Source organism: Taudactylus pleione, unplaced genomic scaffold (assembly GCF_031769625.1).
Source record: "Taudactylus pleione unplaced genomic scaffold, aTauple2 ptg001573l, whole genome shotgun sequence".
Lineage (NCBI taxonomy): Eukaryota > Metazoa > Chordata > Amphibia > Anura > Myobatrachidae > Taudactylus > Taudactylus pleione.
Window position 1 is genome coordinate 3,544,496 of NW_028285970.1, and position 23,963 is coordinate 3,568,458.

Here is a 23,963-nt window from a genome sequence, read left to right on the forward strand (position 1 = left end):
ACAATCACAGCATTCATACTGTAATTCAATTGAAATGCACGGAACTACAATACCGTGTGCAACATTATTCTCAAAAACAGAGGAGTCATTAGGGCTGGTGTCACCCAGCCCACCCCACAAAAGAGGGCGTGACCTCATGTCCGCAAAGCCAGGCCTCTGGTGTATGACATTTTGTGGTGTCAACCACGTGTCCCCTTCCTCTCCCGGCACAGTATGGATGACACACGTATGCCCACATTATCCATAATTGCTGCTCGGTGACACCATTTGAGGGGGTGACCAAAAAAAAAAAAAAAGAAGAGCTGCTCTGCTATATTGGTGTCAGCCGCTCAGATGGTGTCACCCGATGCAGTCTGCACACCTTAGTGACGCCACTGACATTAATAACAGCAATAACGCCATAACGCAAATGTGGTTAAAGAATAAAGTAAAGAACTACATTAGGTATCCAAATTTACCACACGTACCTTACATGTTCCATTACTATTGCTATATTATGTAATATAACACCACCATTGTCCAGTATGGTCTCATTGCTCACCAAGCCAAGTCCATATTGAAATCTATCCATGTGCTACTCCATGAAGAAATGGGAAGAACAGGAAGAGATGAGAGAGTGTGGTCTTGTCTTTCTTCTGGTCCAGCTCCAAACAGAATATTGGAATATGTGTTTAGTGTTTTAACTCCTGGGCGGAGCCTGTACAGGAAGCAGTGATCAATCTATTATTTCAGCGAGTGATGTTATACCCTGTGCTTTGATGTGTAATCGGAGGGTGTATACGTTTCACAAACTGGTTATGGCTGTTTCTAAGTCACGTAATGCCAGGATAACTGACAGGGAATAAGAACTCTTTACCAGTGATCATTATTTTCTACTGTTTATTGTTTATGTGCATTTTCTTGATTTATCTTCTTTCTCCTACTTCACTACATCTTGTATAAATATGATTGTTGTACAAAATCTAAACAATGATGCAGTCAGTCATATGCAAACATAATATTTAAAATTTATTAAATAATATACATATTTAAATATTGTAATTTTACCTTAGCATGTAGGGAATACTGTGTGGCTTCAATTGATTGAAGGTGTAAATCAACTTCTGTGCAGCTCTCTGTTGCTGAATCTCCTATATAAGGTACAGGCATATAACCTTTAAAGGCTTTCATGAGAAAGTATGTCTTTCTTAAATCTCTTATTCCAAACCCTATACTACAGTACATACTGCCCAAAGACAGACCTGGGGGGACTGCTCCTGTGTCACATATTGCTAGTCAGAGGTGGCTGGATAATTCCAGTTAAAGAAAAGGGCATTTATGCAAAGCAGTTAGTAATATCCTCTACAATGACAACACATAATGTGGGTAATTAATGTAGGACTCCTATTTATTTTGAAACAAAAGCAAGTACAACCATGTGACATCAAAGCTTTCTTATGTGTAACATATGGTATATAGTGAAATATTTATAGCTACTGCGCCGATTTCCTACACATACTGATGACCAGTGGCATTTTTTACCTAGAGGCTGCCCCCCACCCCAATCCGCCACCTCCAGTGGGCAAGTTGGAGTCCGTGCACTAGCTGCACTATCTGCTAATTACAGAGGTTGTCTCTCCCAGGGACTGCCAGCACAGTACATGATAAACAGAGAGGGTGCTTCCAGTGTCTTGCCGTCAGCCTTACCCGCTGCTTGTGCGCATGCTCCAGTCTGTCATTGTTTGTGGATATGTGCCAGTCCCGCTGCCTGCCAAATCCTGGCAGGCAGTATGACACGGGCACTGGGCACTGCAGTCCAGGACCGGAAGGCAGCATGGCGGCAGCCCCCCATCAAGAAGGGCAGGAGCTGCTACTGCTGACTTATATACAGCAAAAACTGTAGTTTACTTCACTGCTTAAAAATAATAATTACTCTATGGGCGGAATTCAATTGATTTCGCGGCCCGCATCTCCCGTCTAAAGTGACAGGAGATCGCGGGCCGCTATTCAATTGTGCCAGCGTTTCACGCTGATCGCACCCAAAGTGGTCGGGTTTAGCCGCGTAAACGGCTAACCCAGACCAAAGTGCTGGGCGCGATCGCGAAAAGTGATGTTTGGGCGCCCAAACATGTCACTTTTCGCACATTTCAGCTCTCATCCCCCAGGGGCTGCGAGCTGAAATGTAGCGCTTGGCAGCTGATCGCGCCCGACAGGAGCAAGAATAGCTCCGTCGGGCACGATAGGGGATGAAAAGAATTGAATTCCGCCCTATGATCATAAGAAAGGGTGGATTTTAAAACAATGTAGGAGGTCTTTGATTTAAATCAGTATGAATGACCGCTGGCCATATGGTCTAACTAACCCTACCCCCCCCCTAACCCTCCCTTAGGGGTGCCTAACCCTAACCTCCCCCCCAAGTGCCTAACCCTAACCCCCACAAAGTGCCTAAACCTAACCCCCTCCCGTTCACCCACAGCTTTAGCGAGTGGCCAGGTTGATGGTCACGATGGTCAAGACCATTGCGATCATCGGGGCTTGCGACGAGAACCTTGTGGTAGGGTCTCGTCTACCGCAAGCCCCAGTGAGCTTTCGGCTCTATTAGAGCCGGAAGCTCACCACTGACATCAGGAGTGATGTCAGTGGGGCCGCCCCCAAACGGCAGGCGTTCCGTTGGGAACGCCTCAGTTTGTGTAGCCACCCCCTCCACCCAGCTTACAAAACAGAGCGAGCTGTCGATCACCATCGACAGCCATCCCTTTTGTAGTGAGTCCCGGTGCGAGAGAATTTCTCTCTCACTCCGGGGCTTGCGCATGCGCAGTGCTGCCGCTGCACGTGCACAGGGCCTCAACGTCGACCCGCTTGCGAGCGCATAGGCGCTTGCGAGCGAGTCTGAATGAGACCCTCAGTGTTGGTGCCAGGATCTACTGCGCAGGTCTTTGGGAAAATGGCACCCGCTGCCATGTTCCCTGTGATTTTTGCTGCTCTGTAGCACACTGGAGACAGGATGTGCGGTGAGGGCCACACCCTGCACCCATTATAGTTACACCAATGTCCCCACCCTAATATTCCATCTACGTCTGACCTAATAGATCTGAACTTCCAACCCTAAACAAAACACACCCTCTTACTCCACTCCACTTCGGCCAGGCATATGAAATGTCTACTGTCATTCTTCAATACACCTTACATATTACTTGGCTAGGATACATAGTTAATTTTTACCTAAGATTGGTCTCAGAGCCCACTAATTCGTTTTAAAACTGCATTGAACAATGAACACAAATTACAATTGAAAAAAAAAACAAGTAAAAAACGTAACATATTATTGCTTGCTTTATTCATTTGTATATATACTGTAATTTACATTTGACCTCACCCTTAGGCACAGCTGCAATACAGTGTCACCACGGAAAACCTTCTGCCATTCCCGTACCACTCCAGGAAGAAAGGATTTAACTATGAAGACCTCTCCAGGGGCCAGGACATCATGTTCAGAGCATGTACAAACTACTTTCAGTGCCCTGCGCAGACCACCATCCATTTTCTCAGGCGATAGGACCTGAAGCATTGCTGCCTTCCCTCTGAGAGACCATGAGGACATGCTTTTATCCAGACTGGATGGAGCACTCTCTTCCAACTTAAAGACAGTCACCTCTTCTCCAGCTATAAAATAGACATCACTAAAGTATGTACAGTAATTCATACATACATTTCACATTAAATACAGGAATTAGCAATAAACATTCAGGGGTCTATTTACTAAGCAGTGTTAGGAGACAGAGTGAAAAGTGATAAGGTGCCAGCCAATCAGCTCTCAACTGTCACTTTTCAAACACAGCCTATGAGATGGCAGTTATGAGGTGCCACCTTATCACCTTATCACTTTTCACTCTGGCTCCTAACACTGCTTAGTAAATAGACCCCTTAATTATTCAAAACTTGTGTAGAGCAGTTATTTTTTTTAAACCTTTACATGTATTTGAATTACTTAACCTTACTGTATTCAGTATTCTGCATAATAGTATTTGTCTACATTCACACCCTACATTTTTGACACAAAGATATATATATATATCTCATTATTTTTATTTTTATTATCCTCTATTGGTTATATATACTATAAGTGGTAATGAAGTCTAATGTATATTATTTTTTAAGCTATTAGATCGCTGTACAAAGAAGAAGAACTATGCTGGAAATAGGGCGGAAGTGCAGCCCTTTACAGTTTACATGATGCCGCACGACGAATGGGCAACATGAACTTGATGACATCACCCGGTGCTGTAGGAGATGCATATCAAGCTAGGAGCACGACGCTACGAAGGGCGGAAGTGATGACGCAGAGTCGGCTTGAGTACTGCTCCAGAGAAGGGCGGAAGTGGCAGCGCAGTGAGGACGCGAGTAACAAGTGCCATTGGAAGGAAAATCACATGTCCGGATATGACGCGGCCAGTGAGCACGTGTCCCCCTCTCGTATGGGACTTGATTATGCATGAGGGAAACTTTAAGGGCGGAAGTACACAGGAGAAAAGGGCGGAAGTCGCCCGTGCACGATATGCATTTGGTTTATATATATATTTTTTTTTTTCTGATACATGGAAAGTCCAAAACCGATATAGAATATTATATTATGGATATAAATCATGGCTGGAAACCACTTAGCCTATAAAAAGTTGAATTTGACTAAAACTTCCTTATTTGCTAGACAGGAAGTGATGCGGTCCTCTGATCTCTAATGAGCTGGTGTAGGGGTATAAATAGGAGAATACCCCACTAAACTAGTATCCCCTTGATGAAGTCTTATGGATGAAACGCGTTGGGTAAGCTGCCTTTATGACTGAATGAACTATACAGATAAGCACTTTTTGCAGAAACTTCCTAATTATATTCTTAAAATAAGCTTTGCACTTTTTAAAGAATTTTTTAAATATTTTCTTTTACTTGGTTTTATCCACTGATCCCTTTGTGTTTATTGGCTTTTTAAATATTTAAATATATATACTCCTATTGTTTTTAAGATGTATTTAAATGTATGAAATGCATTTTATAATGTCATCTTAAATATTTATTAGCACCTTTTGCACATTGTGGAAACCTACTGTTTTGAATCATCTGTGCTTGCATGCACAGGATTTAGAGAGAGATATATACCCTTTTAAAATTTAAAACAATAAATTGTGATTATATAGTTTACACTGTGTATGGTATATTCACTGGTTTATGTTTACACACTTTCACTATATACGTAAGTCGCTGGTCACCTAACACATTTGCAACACTTACTGTATTCAGATTTAAAAACTTAAAAATACAAAACAATAATGAAAAAGCCAATGTAAAACTGGAGTTATTTTTTATTTTACAAATATTGCTTTTCCTGGAAGCCTTATTTGTGGGGTTTAAAACAAGCTAAGATTCTAAGATTCAATTTCAAAACTGTAAAAATGCATCTATGCAAAGTTATTTGGTGACATAGGGGCCTATTTATCAAATTATATTTATGGAATATCCCCTGGATGTATCTAGAGGGGTACTGCGGCAGATATAGGAGATATGTTATTTTTCAATGTCAAAAGTAGCCCTCATAGGTTTCTATGGGGGCTGCATAAATGTAGTTAGCTGTTGTAGTCTAAGGGTTTTGGACCGCAATAGTTGCTGGGAGAGGGATATGTAGGATCCCTCCAAGGCTTATGATCACACAGTAGCGCGGATGGCCCCCGTAACTGAAAGTAAAGTTATCGCTACTTTTATCAGAGCCCCTGTCCTTGCATGCATGTTTTAATGCATTCCTGTGATCCATAATTTCTTCTTATTGCCATGATCCGAAATCATAATGATCAGGTCTAAAACCCTATATTTAATAATTAGGCCGCATAATGTGCCTATTTTTATGCAAATGCAACAGGTGTTACAGAAAACACATGGACTCATTGTTGCATCTTTATATGGAGAGTTGACAGTTGGATTAGATAATTTCTTTGAGAAATGGGCTAAGGCAATTGTTACACCACAGACAACTAAATAAAATTTGTGTTGTGAAACTCTTATTGTTATCATTCATTTATGTAGCACCATAATATTGTGTTGCCCTTTACAAATGGACACAAGTCTGGCTATTAATAGACAAAGTAGTAAGAGGGCCCTGTTTATTAATATTTTGACTTTTTTTTTTTTCAATAAATGTTTATTGGATTTCAAATGTTCTAATTATACATATATAAGCAATACACTAAGTTAGATGAAGTAACAAGTGTTACATGAAATAATACTTATACATAGACATTATCAGTGGAAAGAATAGTCTTAATAGCACAGGAGCAGGAAAATAACTGTGCAACAAGAACATATCTCATATAGTCTGTAGAGTAATGGCTAGAGAATATTAGATGCAACATATCATTCCAGTGGTATTATAAAACTTTAGCATATTCAAATTATACACATATTATAAAAGGAAAGAATGTGAAGGGGGAGGAGAAGACAGGGAAAACACATAAGGGAAGAGAGGGGGTGTTTGTTAAACCTACATTAATGGCTAACACATTAAAGGCTAAGATTCATATAGGTTATAGAGTAGGTATATGTATGTTAAACGTAACAACATTGGAATATATATTTCAAGTGTAAAGTATTAACACTAACAAGAATCATTATTTTCTGAGGATAAACGTTTTATCAAAAACCAAACGGTATTTTCAAATATTTTGACTTTTATTAATTTCTTTATAAGTAATTATAATAATTTCTTTATAAAGAAATTAATAAAAGTCAAAATATTTGAAAATACCGTTTGGTTTTGATAGTGTTGTTACTATAAAATATTATTGCTTCTATATACCAAATTCACTGGTTAATTGATTTCTTGCAGAGACAACCTATATAGTTTTTTTTAACACTACCTGTTGTATATTCGAGTAGTAACAACCTCAATAATTGGTGTTTTATACTGTAGTAAATACTATTTGGCAGATTTTCTGGTATATAGTATTTTACATTAGCACCTGTTCTTATTTTTTTTCTCTATGAAATCCAAAGGAGTTTATATTATGCTCTGAGTAATGGTATAGATAGAGAATTGCAGAGGGCCAGCAAGTTTATGATACTCCAGCTGATAGAGGGAGAAGAGAGGTGTTGGATATAGAGGAATGAACAGTAAAGAAACTGTTTGATAAAGTAGTATGACAACCAGGATAGGATATTTCCTTGTAGACCTAGGAAAGTAGTGTTTCTATTACAAGAAAGAGTGATCAATAATTCAAATGCAGCAGAAGTATGGGAGAATTGGAAGCAACTAATGGTCCTCAAATTTAGCAAAGATTAAATTATTAATCATTTTAGCCAGTGCAGACATTGTGGAGTGTTCGTAATGAAAGACTGGCTAAAGAGGGTTCAATCGGTTGTGTGAATTTATGTAAGGCAAGCCTCTCAAGAAGCTTGGAAGACAGGGGCATAACAAGAACTATGTGGGACCCATTGCAAAATTTTGAAAGAGGCCCCCAACCTCCCAGCTGCTAGAGAGACACCTCTCTTCACAGCGCTCTCCAAAGTGGGCATACCTTCTGGCTGGGCTGACCTCCAAATGTGAGGTCTTCTGCAGTCTGCACTGCTGCAGTGGCTTCTCAGAGATATTCAGCTGTGCAGCTCCTGCAGTCAGGATGCATGGGCTCCTCTTGTTCCAACGCAGCCTCCCTCTCTTATACTGGGATGAGCTAGCGTGCCTGGCATGGACCGACTCTCTAATGCTGGAAGGAGAGAAGTCCCCAGCACGGCCTTGGTTGTTACTTCCAACAGGCCAAGCATGGTGCAGCGTGATATGGTGCAGGGGAAGAGGCGGGCCCTGGAAGGACAGCTCTGGCCCCGTAGTAGCAGCACGCCCTGCACACACGATAGCTAAGCCTATATTTGAAGTGATGCATGGGAGCTGAAAGATGGGACAATAATCTGTGGGAGAGTTTGGGTCAGAATCTGTTTTTTATGTTTTTTTCTGAATAGTAATTACCTGCATGCTTGATAAAGGATGGACAGATATTAAAGAATAGAGAGAGAGATTACATAAGGGATGAGCACAGGATTTGTAAATCAAGAGTCAAGTTGAGAGGTAGCTGACAGAGGAGAAAAAAAACAGTAACTACAAATACTTAATTAGTGGGAACAAATGAAGAGCAGATGCCCGAGGGTGCAGGTAAAGAATTGAGCCAGTTGCTGTTTGGGGAAAAGAATACTAGTTTATATCGGGCAGTGATGGTTGTCATTGGGGTCGGAGGTCTGAGAAGATAGTTAAATGTTTTAAAGAGGCACTTGGGGCTTGCAATCTGAGCAGAAATGAGAGATTGGATATTTTTGTTTTTGCCGTCTCCAGAGCTTAAATCCAGATATTATATACTTAATGGCAACATACAGTAAGTGGTGGTACAGTTTGAAAACTGTAAATGTAAAGTGACATTTAAGAAGTAGTTCAATCCCTCCTATTTGTTTCTAGGGTTGAAGGCATGGGTGATATAGAGGCCACCACTGAAAGGGCTGTAGGTGAGGCAGTACAGTAGGTGGGCCATGTTTCTGTAATTGCCAGAAGGCTTTGATTGTTTAAGAGGAAGAGGTCAAAACGTCTAGAGCAAAGTAACAACAAGGAGCGACATTGCTCCTGGGCAATGTTTCAATGTAAGGGGTCAGAAGCATTTATTTGTTTTTTGCATATTAGGGAAAATACTGGCTTATGATGTGCAGATGTGTCCTTACTTAACTTTGCTGAAATTGCACCAAAAGACATCTATATCTCATGCCAGCCACGGTCAAGGATACAGTGGCGAGCTATGGTATCGACCATTATCCACACTGCAAATCAAATGGCAATTGCAGAGTGGCCAGAGTACCGCTTACAATCTGCAAATTCTCGCAATCTAGACTACTTAAGCAAGAGGGTACACTGACATTTAATAACAGGATTTTTTTACCTTGGCAATCAGTATTTTTGGATATTTTTTATTAATATTATGAATCTGTTATTAAATTCATCACTCAGGGTCATATCCAATTAGCCGTGGTAATTTACCGTGGCTAATTAGCTCGCTCGGGGCTATCCAATTAGGCCTGTAGTCGGCCTGATGATGGCACTTATCGGGGGGCTTTTCGGGACCTGATGTGTCCCGAAAAATAATCCACGATAAATGGCGTTTTTTCGCCCCAAAAAAGGTGAGAACACATAGGGCCGCGAGATTATCGCGGCTCATATGTATTAACTGGCGAACTATCCTATTAATTTGCCCAAATTAATAGGATAGGGAGAAAAAAAATATCGGCGAAAATCTGGGATTATCGGTGAAAAATCCCTGTTTTTTCACCGATCGCGGGGATCAATTAGAGCCCGAACAGTGATCGGGGCTAATTGGATATGGCCCTATGTTGTTCAAACATCAGCTTTTACAAGAGCAACCTGAACTGTTATCCATGGCTCGCAACTTCCCTACCTGGCCAGGTGCTGGCATTGAATAATATAGTCAGTGACCGCTGCTGTTTGCTAATATTCCTTATTCAGTGCCATTTGCTAATATACGCAGTGACAGGTGCAATTTGCGAATAGACTCAGTAGCCAGGCGTCACTGAGCATATTAGCAAATCCTGGCAGACCAGATAGTGTAGTTGCCAGACATGGATAATGGTTCAGTTTGCTCCTGTAATAGCCGATGTACATTGTATCCCATCCTACTCACCCTGTGCTAAATTACTGTAAGCCTAAATACTGTACATATGTACTACTTATGATAGCAGTACGCAGACAGGGGAAGTTTAATTTAAAACAAACAAAAGCCACTTGCTGTCTGAGTATCCATATTGCTGTTACATTAAAGGTTTATGAAACCTTGGTGTGAGATGACGCTTCTAATGGAGTGCATCTTCTTGCGCTACTCTTTTGAAAATGTGGGGCGCTGTAAGCAAAGCTAAGTGAAGACACATATGTAGCTCACAAATACTGTTCAGCTTTATTTTTCATAAATTTAGCTAAAATTAAAAGTTGAAAAATAAAAAAGTTGCATTTTGAAGTTGAACTAAAACACACACTTCTCCCAACTCCAAATATTTCTGTCCCACCTGCAGTGCAGCGTGGTTTTGCCAAGGTGCATACTGTATTTGCTCCTTTTTTTTTTGCTTTGCTTCTTACGCTGCATTAGCCCCAGAGTTGTGCATTCACTTCACATTTAGGTTTGTTTATTATGTATAGTTTACTAAACCAAAAAGATATATATCATTCATGTGCCAGGGCTGGATGTGGGGAAAATTTTAACCAGCTTATAGCGCCAGAAACATAATTATAAAATATGAAAGGTTTTAGTTTCTGGTAACAGTTTTAGGATATTACAGTTAGGCAATTAAGATAGGAACATGATATGAATGTTAATCACAGAGAAGTGAAGGGGTAATAATATAGAGGGATATAGAGGGATATGAAGCAGGGATATAAAGGATGTCATTTTAACAACAATGGCTTGGAAGCATAATAATAAAAACTGTTTAATAAACATTGTGAGCCTTAATAGGGGTTAGAGAGTCTATTGCAAGGGAAGCAGGCAAATCTACAAAGTAATTATTGAGATATATACTTAACAAGTTAAACTGTCCAAGACCACAGATGAGAAATGCAGATTATGGATATTGTAGACAGAGATTGTTGTTTTAAGTTCTTGTATGTTGCTTATTGTTTTTAATGGTCTTCAAGAGGTTGAAAGCAGGTAATTTTGGGGTCGTTCCCAGGTGGAACCACAGAACTTTCTTTTTTAATATGTCCTTGGATGTGACTTACAGTAAATCAAATTTCAGGCTATACTTTCAATGCGAAACATCATATTGTGGGCCTGTTTCAGACTTGTGCGCAAACCTGATGGATTGCATACGTCCAATGGTGGGGGTACTTTGCATGCATTCACATGACATGTTCTGTGCATGTGCAGAACGAGTCTTGCGCAATCTCTCACAGTGCCCCCTAAGTCACAGCATTATTAACATGGGTGACGCCCATGTTTGTATGCATGGTGAGGCCATTGTGAGGTCAGGGTCTGCATCTTCTGACGCAGATTTCCAGTCTCCGGCTATGCAGCTGCTTGCGGTCATTCTGGGTAAACTGAGACTTATTCAGATTGCTGATGGCTGTGACCACCACGACAGATGGCTGCTATGGTGATCTGATGCTGCGTCTTCAGACGCACCACTCGGATCTACCATGCCGGCAGGAGACTTTTTTACTTCACATGTATCCTGCTGCATTAGCAAATATAAAATCGCTGCTGAATCCAAAGATGCGACAGCATTGCTTATAGCGTACAACTCTAAATCAAGCTCAATTATGGAAAGTGTTTTTATATGCACAAAACACAATATAATTAATATAATTAATGCAGGTCAGCTGTCTCCTCTCTCTCATGGTTAATATAAGCTCTAAATGGTGCTAGAGTGAAACGAAATTTAGGACAAAAAAATGAAAGCTTCCAATTCTCATGTGAGTGGAACTAAAGGGATACTAGGCAGGACCTTGTAGTGCAGCTTTTACCCAGAAACATTTGCACCTAGACTTAAATCTCACATTTGGCCGCACACTGCCACAGCTCAGAGATTCTTACAAAAGTGGGAAGTGACTGTGCACCTATGTATGCACCAGGCATCTACTAATAAAACACCACAACTAAGAAGAAAATTCAGAATCTTTTGTATTCCAGTTGTAAAATTTACTAAGCACATAAAATGTAAGATTAGAAGTCAAAGTATAGATTTTCAAATGAAAAATGAAACCCAGAAACCAGTCAATATAGTAGAGTCCCAAACAATGCAATACAATGAAAAATGAGAACTCACCAAATCTATGCACTGGGGTAAAAGGAATGGTCTGCGCTAGCCTCATTAGGTTGTTTCTCTCCACCGCTGAAACAGAAAGAAAAACATTACTGACAGTGGACACTTTAGCGTTTTCTAATTAACTAAATTCTTAGATTACAACTGGGTATTATTAAGTTACATTTTAATATGTGTCACACATATACAATAGAATATTTCCTGCTTGTCATCTGAGGGATCACATAAGAACATGTGGGCCATTATGTGACATGTAAGTTACATATAATTTATTGCAGCTTTTATTATAAACAATACTGTAATGTGCTATAAACTGTTGCTTGACACCAGGGGTGCCACAGCAGAGGAGACTGCACATGGGCTCCATCCTCTCTCATAGCACAGTTCTGAGTAGCCTCTGTGCATGTGCAGGTTTCTGGGTATATGGCAACTGCGCCATTTTCCCAGTTATTTTCCAGCACCAACACAGGACACCCATTATAGATACCGCACGGCATGACACATTTGTATTTATGATTTTTTTTTTCAAGCTAAATGTAGCCTGAGTAACATACATAACCATGGAATGGCTCATGTATAACTTTTTAATGTAGCAAATGAGCATGAATTATGGACCATGCATATTGTACTCTAAGCATATCTATACAGATCTACAGTACTGCAGCTATGAGGACTGGAACTGACAATACAATTAAACTCAAGCGGGCTGATGCACACTCGGAAGTACCATTGCTCAAAAGAAAAGTGTACAGATAAATAGCATTTTTTTGTTCATACGAGTCAGCCAGAATCTATGCAGCAGTGCCGTCTGGAGCATCCTTAGGACGCTTCAGACCAGAGCCGTAGCTAGACTTTTTGGTGCCCTGTGCCAGAGAGAGCATTGGCGCCACCCCACCCCCCATTTTTTAAATAGGGACATAAGATAGTGCACCTGAAAAAGGGCCATTGGTTCATGGGGAAGGACCAGGGAAGAGATAGGGGAAGCCAGGAGATGCTGGGGATAAAAGAAGAGGAGGCTGTGAGAATGATAATAAACAGGAAGATTGACAGGCCCGAACAGCGCCCCCTGCCCTGCGGTGCCACTACCCTAGTTACAGCCCTGCGATGAGCTGCGTCTCAAGATGCGACCAGCTGTGGGCAGCATGTATACCTGAGTTACTACTAGTCATCATCATCGGTGTAAACTTCCTCTTGTCCTATAGCTGTTGCAAAAGATACACCTTCTAGCAGGCGTATATACATGCTTGCATGCTGGTGGTCTGCATGGGCCATATTTGCCTGAAAACGACCTCACTGAACATTGGCCAACCCAGTTCTGCCTCTTCAGTTGTAAGTGTCGTTGCGCCCAAATTGCATACAATTCTGCATAGCCGGGTTTGCGTGCATATACGCTTTTCTGAGCATGCGCAGTGAGAACAAGATACGCTGAACAAACGGAAGTATGTTCAACTCTGCTCAGCCTCTGTATATACAGTGCTTTTCTGTCTAAGGACATTTACAAATCCATTATTACTGATCCCCTTAACCACTGGCTGATACTATTTCACTTAATATTTCCTTTTAGAATAACAAAATAATTACTAAATGCCAGTACAAGATTGATACGGAATGTATTCAGTAAAAGTGACATGACATAGACTATTAAATGAATTAGAAGGTGTAAATGCCTTCACAATAAACATGGTGATAGCAACTCATATATTGGCATTTTCATATTTTATTTTCTCCTCTTTGTGAAAGTTTTTCTACGTTATAGCACACAATTCTGCAAGTCATTTGTGGAGTAAAGTTGTTAGACTTAAAGTAATTTGTATACAACTATTCTTCTAACAGCTACCTCCTTCTCCTTTATTTATATACTAGCGATCCGCCCCGGCTTCGCGCGGGAGCAATTTTGAATTTACGGCAATAGTCTTTTTTAACCAAGGTCTTATAAGATTGCCTTGTAGTCAACATTAGTCGTTTTTCCTCCTGACATTAACAGATTTAATTTTGATGTGATACGCTGAAGGGCCACATAAAGTTGTCCATGAGAAGAACAATCTCCACTCTGGTGAACTCCAGCCACATAATGTGTCTGTCCCTGTGCTTTACTGAAATTTTGTATCAGTAAACAGGACTTACATAAATTTTCCTGGAGAAACGGGATAATACATATCAATCTCTATATGGTGTTAAATAAAGTCTATCGTTATTATATATCTTTAACGGTTTAGGCAGCGTAAGCCAAGAAAGTGCTCAGACGTCTATTTTTTCATTGACTTGCTTCACTAAAATTGTCACTGCTCAGCTCCCGTTTGTCATACATTAATGTTTCATAGACCTAAACCTTCCTCCACAAATACTCTACAGCAGGGATGGGGAACCATAAGGCCCGCAGAATCATTTGGTCTGGCCCTCTGAGCTTTTTTCTGGTAGCCTGATCTGGCTAGCAGGGTGCCTAGAAAGGAACCCTGCAGCCAGAATCTATGCAGCAGTGCCGTCTGGAGCATCCTTAGGACGCTTCAGACCAGAGCCGTAACTAGACTTTTTGGTGCCCTGTGCTGGAAAGAGCATTGGCGCCCCCCTCATTTTTCAAAGGGACATAATGCACCCAAAAAACTGCCATGGATTCATAGGGAAGAGATAGGAGAAGCCAGTAGATGCGGAGAATGAAATAAGAGAAAGCTACAAGCAAGAATGATAATAAACAGAAATTCGACAGGCCCAAACAGCGCCCCCTGACCTGTGGTGCCCTGTGCGATGGCACCGGCCGCACTACCCTAGCTACGGCCCTGCTTCAGACGGTGACACCGCTGCCCTTACAGCTCCCTGAAGCATCTTTAGGATGCTCCAGACATTGCTGTAATCACCGGCGATTGTGGCCCTGCCCCATGTGAGGTCACACGTAGGTGGCGTGGTCTACACCTGGCCCGTGAATAATGTTATATATATCAAAATGGCCCTCGGCAGAAAAAAGGTTCCCCACCCCTGCTCTACAGAATAGTGAAATCAAAATCTGTTCAGTGAAATCAAAATCTGTTCAGTGGTTCCTGAGATTAGCCCAAACAAAAAGACAGAAGCCTACCAGGGACCATTTTTTCTTTGACTTGCTTTACTAAAATCGTCATTGCTAAGCTCTCTTTTGTCATACATTAATGTATCAGACACCTAAAGCTTCCACGACAAATGTTCTATAGAATAGTGAAAACTGCATTAGAATCCTTACAGTGGTTCTCCAGATTAGCCTGAACAAACAGAAAGTTGCCTAAAAGGAACTTTATTTTATACTATGTATAGAAGATTAAATCACCTATGAGAGCTTGTTGCAGATGGTGGCTTTGAGAATACAGGTTCCTCTCGGACCAGTGACACCACTGATTTCTAATGAATTCTAGCGACTTGACAGACTGCTGTGTTGTGACTATTGTTTCATTCTAGAAAAGTACCATATTCACTGTGGTGATGGGTGAACTTTATTATATTGAAACTATTTTACAGTTGGAATGGAATTCCAGGCACCATATTACGTATTGATTTTACTTTTGAAATTCATGATAACCTCTATCTAGGTGCAAGTTGCTAGGTACAGTAACTAGCAGTAAGCCTGATAATCCCCTTGGTGCCTTGAAAAAGTAAGCAAGCTTGGCACACAGGCCACAAAGAGATTTAACAAGAAACGTATGTTAGCAAAGTAACTCTCATTCCTTTGACTTACCTGAGTAATGATTATTTATGTCTTGAGAAGCTTTTAAAGAAGCATACATTTCTGCAATAAAGAGAATGAGAAGTCATCGTAATGGGCTCATAATGTTTGTACTGATTTTCCAGTGTAGTGCTGTCCTCGCCAGTAAATGAATAACTAATATTTGCAGGAAAGAGGGAGAAAGCATTAACATCAGCTATTCCATGTCAATTATCTCTATCATTCCATTATCACATCAGCACTAGCAAGAGAACACAATTATAGATTTGCATCCATTGTGCCCTTCACATTTCCTATCGTACAATGGTGTCCCATGCTTTTTTGCAATTAGTAGATCTTAGATACAATAAATAATCCTAGTTGCGGATACTATTTGTATCAGAAAACATTTGCAAAAACCCAGTTATAAAGTAAGGAAATAGCTTTTCTATTTTGTAGGAAACAACCGACAGAAAAGCAGTGAAATACATTTGGCTATAGAAGGACAAGAAATTGATGTCCTATATAACGGAATGTATTATTTAGTGGTAAAAAGTAAAAATACATCAGCCCTAAAGAATTCCTCTTTTGGAGAGAATGTATTAGTGACCATTGTTTCTCTGTCCATACTACCCTCCATATTTTTACTGTTTTGACCGGTTTATACCCAACAGGTCCTGAAGTGTCTGCATAACTTCAAAAGTCAAAATGAGTAAATCCCCATTCTATATTATGGCAAATTCTAATTCTGAGTGGTGTCTATGCTCTTCACACAATGATCGAAACCTCAAAAAAAAGAGATACAGCAATTCCAAAATAGGCATAGTAGAATGATATGCATTTATCAGCGTTATAGAAGTTTCAATATGTAAGCTAAGCAATTGTCTTAAAACTTTGTAGTACATTCATTTTAAAAAAAATGTTCATTAACCTAAAAATATTAATATCCCCTGCTTAAAATTAATTCTTTTGAATCAAAATGAAAGAATATAGCTTTGTGTAGCTTGGTCTTGCTAACATAGAATAAGACATTCTGAATCTTAATCGTCTGTTGCTGCATAATGCTGACCATTGAGAATTGCTCATTTTGAGCAATCATGTACATCATGTACACAAAAGATTAACAAAGATAGCCAAATGAAATGTTACATTAACATTGTAATGGCAGACTTACTTTTAACTGTATCCGAATTTCTGAATCTATAGTAAAAAGAACATATAAAGCTTAATGGCAAATTTCATTTCTACTAATAACAAATTAGTCCAGTTACATTTTTCTGTTACTTTTATGTCTCATGGAGTAGATCAAGCTACGCCACAATCTAAATAAAAGTGCATAATTAATTGTCATGTGAAGAGGCCTTGAAAGCTAGCAATAATCTTTCGTGTAGTTAACTATTAAATGTATAAACTCTAAACAACTCTTTTTAAACTGCAAAAATATGGCAAAATGATGGGCGTTCCTGGGCAACTGAATTAAATTTAATCTAGCATGGGCATGTATTGGGAGTGTCATGGGCATGCCAGGCTGAATTTACAAACGCACAGCCCCAGTCATAGGAGGCAGGAGTCAGACGGAGAAACTGTACCTGCCAGTACCCCTTCAGTCAATTTGTGCCATCAGCTGCTCCATATATAACACCATCTTGCTCCATACACCTAGGAGCTTAGAGGGAAATTTAGGCACACTTGAATAAATTAAGTGCTCAACGCCTCCAAAGAGTTTTTCAATGTGTGTTGGCCATTTGTGCTACATAAATGAGGCTCTATGTTTTATACATTAGACTTTTCTTCATTATTTTCATAAAATCTTATGAAGTGTCCAAAAACAAAAATCTCCTTTAGTAACTTGCTTCCCACCCACTTACTCAAAGGGGAACAAATGCACCAGGGAGTTAACAAGGGCTGAAAACACCATATTCAAAGTGAGGTACTTATGATAGGTCTGAAGCAGGTTAGAATACATATAATGCCAGTAAAAGTCAAAATGTATGCAATGCATAATTTGAAGAAGCAAGTATTTTTATCCAAGTTAATGTTATTCCTCTTTTTTGGATGAATGGATCTAGTCATGAGAGGACAGCTTCAATGGTTTTGTTTATTTATAACTCTGGGGAATATTCTACTCAATTGGGGAATTCAATTCAGCATGATGGACGTGATGTGCCTATTCAGAGGGGCACATTGCGCCCACTGGCATCACAAGTTTCCCCTACCATCCAATACAGGGGCAAAGGAAAACATTATGGCCGATCTGTGTGCATCCACGCATCACTGCAATGCCTAGCGGTACATCCCATTTCATTAAATATCCCCCAATTCTTCCCTACTCTAAGGTAAAAATTCAATGTGCCACTAAATATCACCTCAATAGGGTTTCAGGAATGGTACATTGGGGTAGAGCCTCCAAGTAAATTGCCCCTAAAGGAGGTATAGAATAATTGCCTTATGATTTAAAAAATATATATATCTTGCTACACAATTCTGGAGAGCAGTACTCTCCACCCAATGGTTTGTGTACAACTCCGATGTTTGAAGATCTGCACATGTGCAGGATCTGTACTAAGCATGTGCAGATGTCCTTCGCTCGCAGTGCCCGGATGTCGCAGCCTGACAGGTTGTGGCCATTTGGGGGAAGTGTTCCAGAAAACCAAGGTAGGGATGTTGGCTCCATCTTTGAGGCATGCTGAAGCCAGTGGCTGCATCCTTGTATGCAGCTTCATTGGCTTCAGATGTGAAACCACCAGCCTTCCTAACTAACTGCAAGGTTACTCAGATGTTCGATGTTCACGCAGATTGATCCACTGCTGTGTCTTCGGACACAGTAAAGGATCTCAGAAGCCAAGCCAGCAGGAGGCATCTATTTACAAAAGATGCCTCCTGCAGCATTAGCATATTATTGCACAGCCATTGCGTACAAAGCCGCAGCAGCTGTGTAATAGCATGCAACTCTAAACCAGGCCCATAGCTTCTTAATGTAGGAGAGCAGTAGTCTCCACATAGGCTTCTTAATGCAGGAGTGCAGTACCCTCTAGAATGCCTCTCAATGAAGGAGAGCAGTACACTCTACGGGATGGGTACGGGATGCCGGCGTTCGGGATCCCGGTGGTCAGAATCCCGATGACGGCATCCTGATAGAGTTAGAATACAGACACTTTGTCAGTCGGTATCCTAACCCTTCCCCTCTCCCTACCTTAACCATCCCTCCCCAATGCCTGACCCTAATGTCCCGCCCTAGTGCCTTAACCTAACCTCCCCCTCCCCACACCCTAACCCTCCTTCCCATCCTAGTGCTTAACCCCAATCCTCCCCCTAGTGCCTAACCCTCCCCCCTACCCTACTACTTACCTTCGGGATTTCGGCTGTCGGAAGGTCAAGTATCCGTATTACGGCACTGGCATTCTGACCACCAGAATCCCTGATGTCTGTATTTTAACCGCATCCCATCTCTACAATGCTTCTTATTGCAGAAGAGCAGTACACTCTATGGGATGGGTACGGGATGCCGGCGTTCGGGATCCCGGCGGTCAGAATCCCAACACCGGCATCTCGACAGGGTAAGAATACAGACACATTGTTGGTCGGTATCCTAACCTTCCCCCTCTCCCTACCTTAACCCTCCCTACCCGATACATGACCCTAGTGCCTAAACCTAACCTCCCCCTCCCCCTCCCCGCACCCTAAACCTAACCCTCCTTCCTAGTGCTTAATCCTAACCCTCCCCCTAGTGCCTAACCCTCCCCCCAACCCCACTACTTACCTTCGGGATTCTGGCTGTTGGGAAGTCAGGTGTCCGTATTCCGGCACCAGCATCCCTGATGTCTGCATTTTAACCGCATCCCATCTCTACAATGCTTCTTAATGCATAAGAGCAGTACTCTCCACATAGGCTTCTTAATGCAGGATAGTAGTATTCTCCATGTAGCTTCTTAATGCATGAGTGCAGTACTCTCTACAATGCTTCTTAATGCGGGACAGCAGTACTCTCTATAATGCGTCTTGATGCAGGACAGCAGTACTCTCTATAATGCGTCTTGATGCAGGACAGCAGTACTTTCTACAATGCTTCTTAATACAGTACAGCAGTACTCTCCGCATAGCTTCTTAATGCAGGACAGCAGTACTCTCTACAATGCTGGTTAATGCAGGACAGCCGTACTCTCTACAATGCTGCTTAATGCGAGAGAGCAGTACTCTCCACAAAGCTCTATAATTCAGGAAAGTGACACTCTTCACATACAGTAGCTCCAAAATTCAGGTATGCAGTAGTCTCCCACACAGCTTTATAATTCAGGAGAATATTACACTCCCTCAAAGCTTCTTAATATTAATAATTTAGGGCAGGTGGGGAACCTTTTTTCTGCCAAGGGCCATTTTGATATATATAACAGTATTCGCATGCCGGTGCAGGCCACGCCCCCTACACATGACATCACACAGGGGTGGGGCCACAATCGCCGGTGATTACAGCAGTGCCCAGATCATCCTGAGGATGCTCCAGGGAGCTGTAAGAGCAGCGCTGTGACCATCTGAAACACCCTAAGGACGCTCCAGGCGGCACTGCTGCATAGATTCTGGCTGCAGCTTGCCATTCTAGGCACCCTGCTAGCCAGATGAGGCTAGGAGAAAAAAGCTCAGAGGGCCAGACCAAATGATTCCAAGGGCCTTATACAGCCTCCGGACCTGAGGTTCCCCATCCCTGATTTAGGGCATATTACTCTCCATGCAAAGCGACTATTTAGTAGAGCAGTTCAGGAGAGGAACACTCAGAGCAATTTCACCAGTGGCCATCATGATAGTACACGCACTATTAAACTTCCTTGTAATGGATCCTGGGTTGTAGGGAAAATTTACAAATCATCATTGACTCAAATCTAAACTGTAATCCTTCCAAGTTGTAACTGTAAAGCTAACCCAAGCCCTAATTCAGGAACAGATCCTAATCATAATTTTAAATTTCAAGCTATCCACACTACATGCATTTAGTCCTAACCAAGCTATGACCATTGACCATGCATCTCAAAATTTCTAAAACTACAAGTGATAGCAATGCAATTTATATCACTGTACAGTACATGAGAAAGGGGGACCTATCTTTTACACTTCTTTAGAAATATGAATCACTACTTTTTAAATATGAATCTCTATTTTGTATTGTATAGTTGACTTTACTACATGCCGATTCTATGCCAACTTCAGAAACATAGAGCCTGCATGTCTAGGAATATATTTGGCAACCAACTAAAACATATGCATTGTGGATCAGGTGTATACTATATAGGTAATGGAATATATATAATCAGCTGGTGACAGATTATAGAGTAGCTTATTTTTGTAAAGGGAACTGATGACAGTATATACAGTGTGCATGCATGGTGCTATCATTAGGGACTTGGGGGCATAACTGAGGTGGCAGCTGGGCAGTAAGTTTAAGATCTAATTACATTCCATATTGACAGGGGCTGTGGAGCTTAATTTAAGTAACTTTAAAATCAGCTGGTTGCTGCACAGCTTATTATTTATCCAGTCAGGCCGAATCTTTCATCTAGAAGTAGGATAGTATATGGCCCTCCTTGTGCCAGTACTGAAAGCTGCAAAAGCAGGTGGAAGAGACCAGGATAGTCTGCCGATTGTCCTGATTCTGGTGGAGCACTCCCAATTTTGAGGTATGTCCTGATTCATTCTACTCTGTTCTTGAATGCACCTAAAAAGATTGCCCATATATTTGAAGGGGATCGGAAGGGGTTGAGCAGTGGGCTAGCACTCCACTTGCATGATGGTCATGACCACTCTGGTGGCATGGCGTGGAAACCACTTTCTAGAAACATTGACTTTGCCACTGAATAAGATATGCAGAAATTGTATTAATATCCTTTCAAAAAGGATATGGTTAATTTCCAGAATATGGTATATTTACAGGATGGAATTAATGACTAGTATCATTAATAATTTAACTAAATCATTTGATAGAATATGGAGCCCTTGGCTCTCATTACATAACTCTCACTCCCCATTTGAATAAGGTTGATCTGCCCTACGTGCTGAATATGATCCCACCTGTCTGAACCCTCCCTCTCTCTTTTATTTATCTTTCTTTATTCTTTATCCTTTTTTCCTCATCTCTCCTCGCGGTTGGCCACACCGTATTCCACTTCACCGTCCACCCCTTCCCATTTATTGTAAAATTGGTCACTCATTGGAATCTCAAACTATGGTCCTGACTCAGACCCGCTCGCTAAGATGCATACTTTTGCACGATGTGTATGTAAATTGCGTAGTCAATGCAATCGCACAGCAATGCATGAGCACGCCCAGTATTTCTTAGGGAGCGATCACATAGTGTATGCAGACACCCTCCAGGCTGTCTTAAGACGCCCACTTGTACACGTCATGTCCAGGAAGTGTATGCAACCATCGGTACATCGGGTAACATCGGATGTGATCGCAGTACTTGAGGCTGACCATACCCTGCCACAAGCACTGAGAGCACTTCAGTGTAAAAACAAGCCAGGTGACGTGTACTATGATGCGGTCTTATAATTATGCACACCTCTAAAACTCCATTGAGATTCTCAGGCACGCCTGCGTTTGCACCTCCACTCCCTCGTTTTTAATGGCCAGCCCCTGTTACCATCTACAAACGGCTTCTCCTGTCACTCACTCTGCTGGGCTGTATATGTGCAGCGAGCGAATGCATTGTGAGCCTTCGCTGAGGTATGCACATGCGCACAATGCATACACATTGCATACCATCGGCAGCAGCGAGAGTATGCATTTTAGCGAGTGGGTCTGAATCAGGCCCTATGTTCGCTATTAATTTCCAGTATCTCATGTGTTTTGCTAAGTTTTGTACTGCGTTTCATTCAGATTGTGACCCTTCAATAAAAATATTGTGGGAAAAAAAGTGTGTGTGTAAGGCAGGAAAGAGGGTATTGGAGGCAGAAAGGGCAGTAGCCTGAAGCTTTGCCAGGTACGCCAAGATACCTTCTACCAGCCCTGACAGTGTGTCATACTTTTTCGCTTGTATCAACATCATATTGGATGCAGGTGCAAATGCAGACTTTCAAAGGAGGAGGATTCCAAGTCTCCCTTTCACCAAAATATTAATATGCTACTGTATGTACATACAGGTATGGTTATTACCATCAAAAACACTTGGGATTTAAGGCTTATCCCTGAAACCAATAAATCTAGTATTTTATTTTAGAGCATTGTGGGTCTTTTGCAGTATATTGCCACATTAAGATTCAGAAGTGAAAATAACATAACATATCAATATGTTATTTAATTAGCTGCTATTTTCTCAACTGTGTTTATGGTTGATATTTGTTTCTTTAAACCCAGGAATAGTTTGCATCAAAACAGTAATAATGCAATGCCATCGCAGCAGTACTACAAATTGCTATTGGTTTAAGCAGATGTGGTTTGAGCACTTAAAATAGACAGAAACTAAATGCAAATCTTGAAGACGTAACAAATAGTATAAAAATGGCTAATAATTCTTGAATGTAACTATTATATACTTCACCAGATGAAATGCCCTCTAGGTGCTTGTCAGTTTATGAAAACTCAGAAGAATGCCACACGCAAGATTTTATTTCAGTTAGAGTTATTGCCCACTTACATGCAAGAAGCTACTAAGAAATGCCAGCAAACACCTCCAGGGTTTACAGACGAATGTTGTGTAGATATCTTCTACAGTCAGCAGGGACAGGATATTGTTTTGGGGTTGTTTGTCTTTAGCTGCAATGACTGGACAATATGCTGTGCTCCCAACAATGTCACAGATACACTTTAGGTAAATACTGTTGCAGGTTAAAGAAAATGTAAAATTTAAACCACCAAATGAAGAACATATTTTCAACATAGAAAAATGAAATGACACCAATGTTTCCATACATTGAAAATTGTCATTCCATCATTTCCTTGACCTCCACCTGTCTGGGTGAGTTTGAGTGGTAGAAAGAGGCAAAGTCATCTAAGCCATCTTTAGCCAGGCAGGGTGTTGTGCACGCCTAAATTAATAGCCAGTGGCATTCATTCCCGACCTTATCAGCAACTGCTTTTGAGGCCTTACTAGAGTTCTAACTATACAGGTCCTGTCAGCTGCAGTTTTGGGAGCCTGCCACAGTCAGCAATTCTGGGTTGGATTAACCGATAACAGTCCCCAGGAGTTGCTCCCATCCTGGAAGGGTCAACTCCTAAATTGAATGACAGCTGCAGTAAATGCTTTGTGTGTAGAAAGATACTTACTGCATACAGGGGCTGATTCAGCAGAGGACGGAATTGCAAAGCCGCACACAAGCAACTTTCATTTCCATCCTTGCAAATATGCGAATAAAGCAGGAAGTGTCTGACACCCCCAGCTGCATTTGCGATACCAGCACTGCAACCAACCTGGCAGGCTGGAATAACCATTGCGGCCATCGGTCACGATGGTGGACGGCGCCGGCAAGCTGAGTAAGCCTCAGTTTACGCAGGC

The 23,963-nt window shown here is 41.2% G+C and overlaps 1 protein-coding gene across 2 annotated transcripts in view; it reads right to left on the minus strand.

Annotated features, from left to right (window-relative positions):
* Positions 1-23,963, minus strand: part of TRPM6 (transient receptor potential cation channel subfamily M member 6) — a 187,545-nt gene that overhangs the window by 46,010 nt on the left and 117,572 nt on the right. For both annotated transcript variants that reach the window (XM_088464054.1, XM_088464053.1), the window contains exons 28-32: positions 16,656-16,681; positions 15,515-15,565; positions 11,821-11,886; positions 3,356-3,642; positions 1,048-1,130 (exon numbers count right to left, since the gene is read on the minus strand). In XM_088464054.1, coding sequence (XP_088320180.1) covers positions 1,048-1,130; positions 3,356-3,642; positions 11,821-11,886; positions 15,515-15,565; positions 16,656-16,681 — 513 coding nt within the window. The remainder of the gene's footprint in view (positions 1-1,047; positions 1,131-3,355; positions 3,643-11,820; positions 11,887-15,514; positions 15,566-16,655; positions 16,682-23,963) is intronic.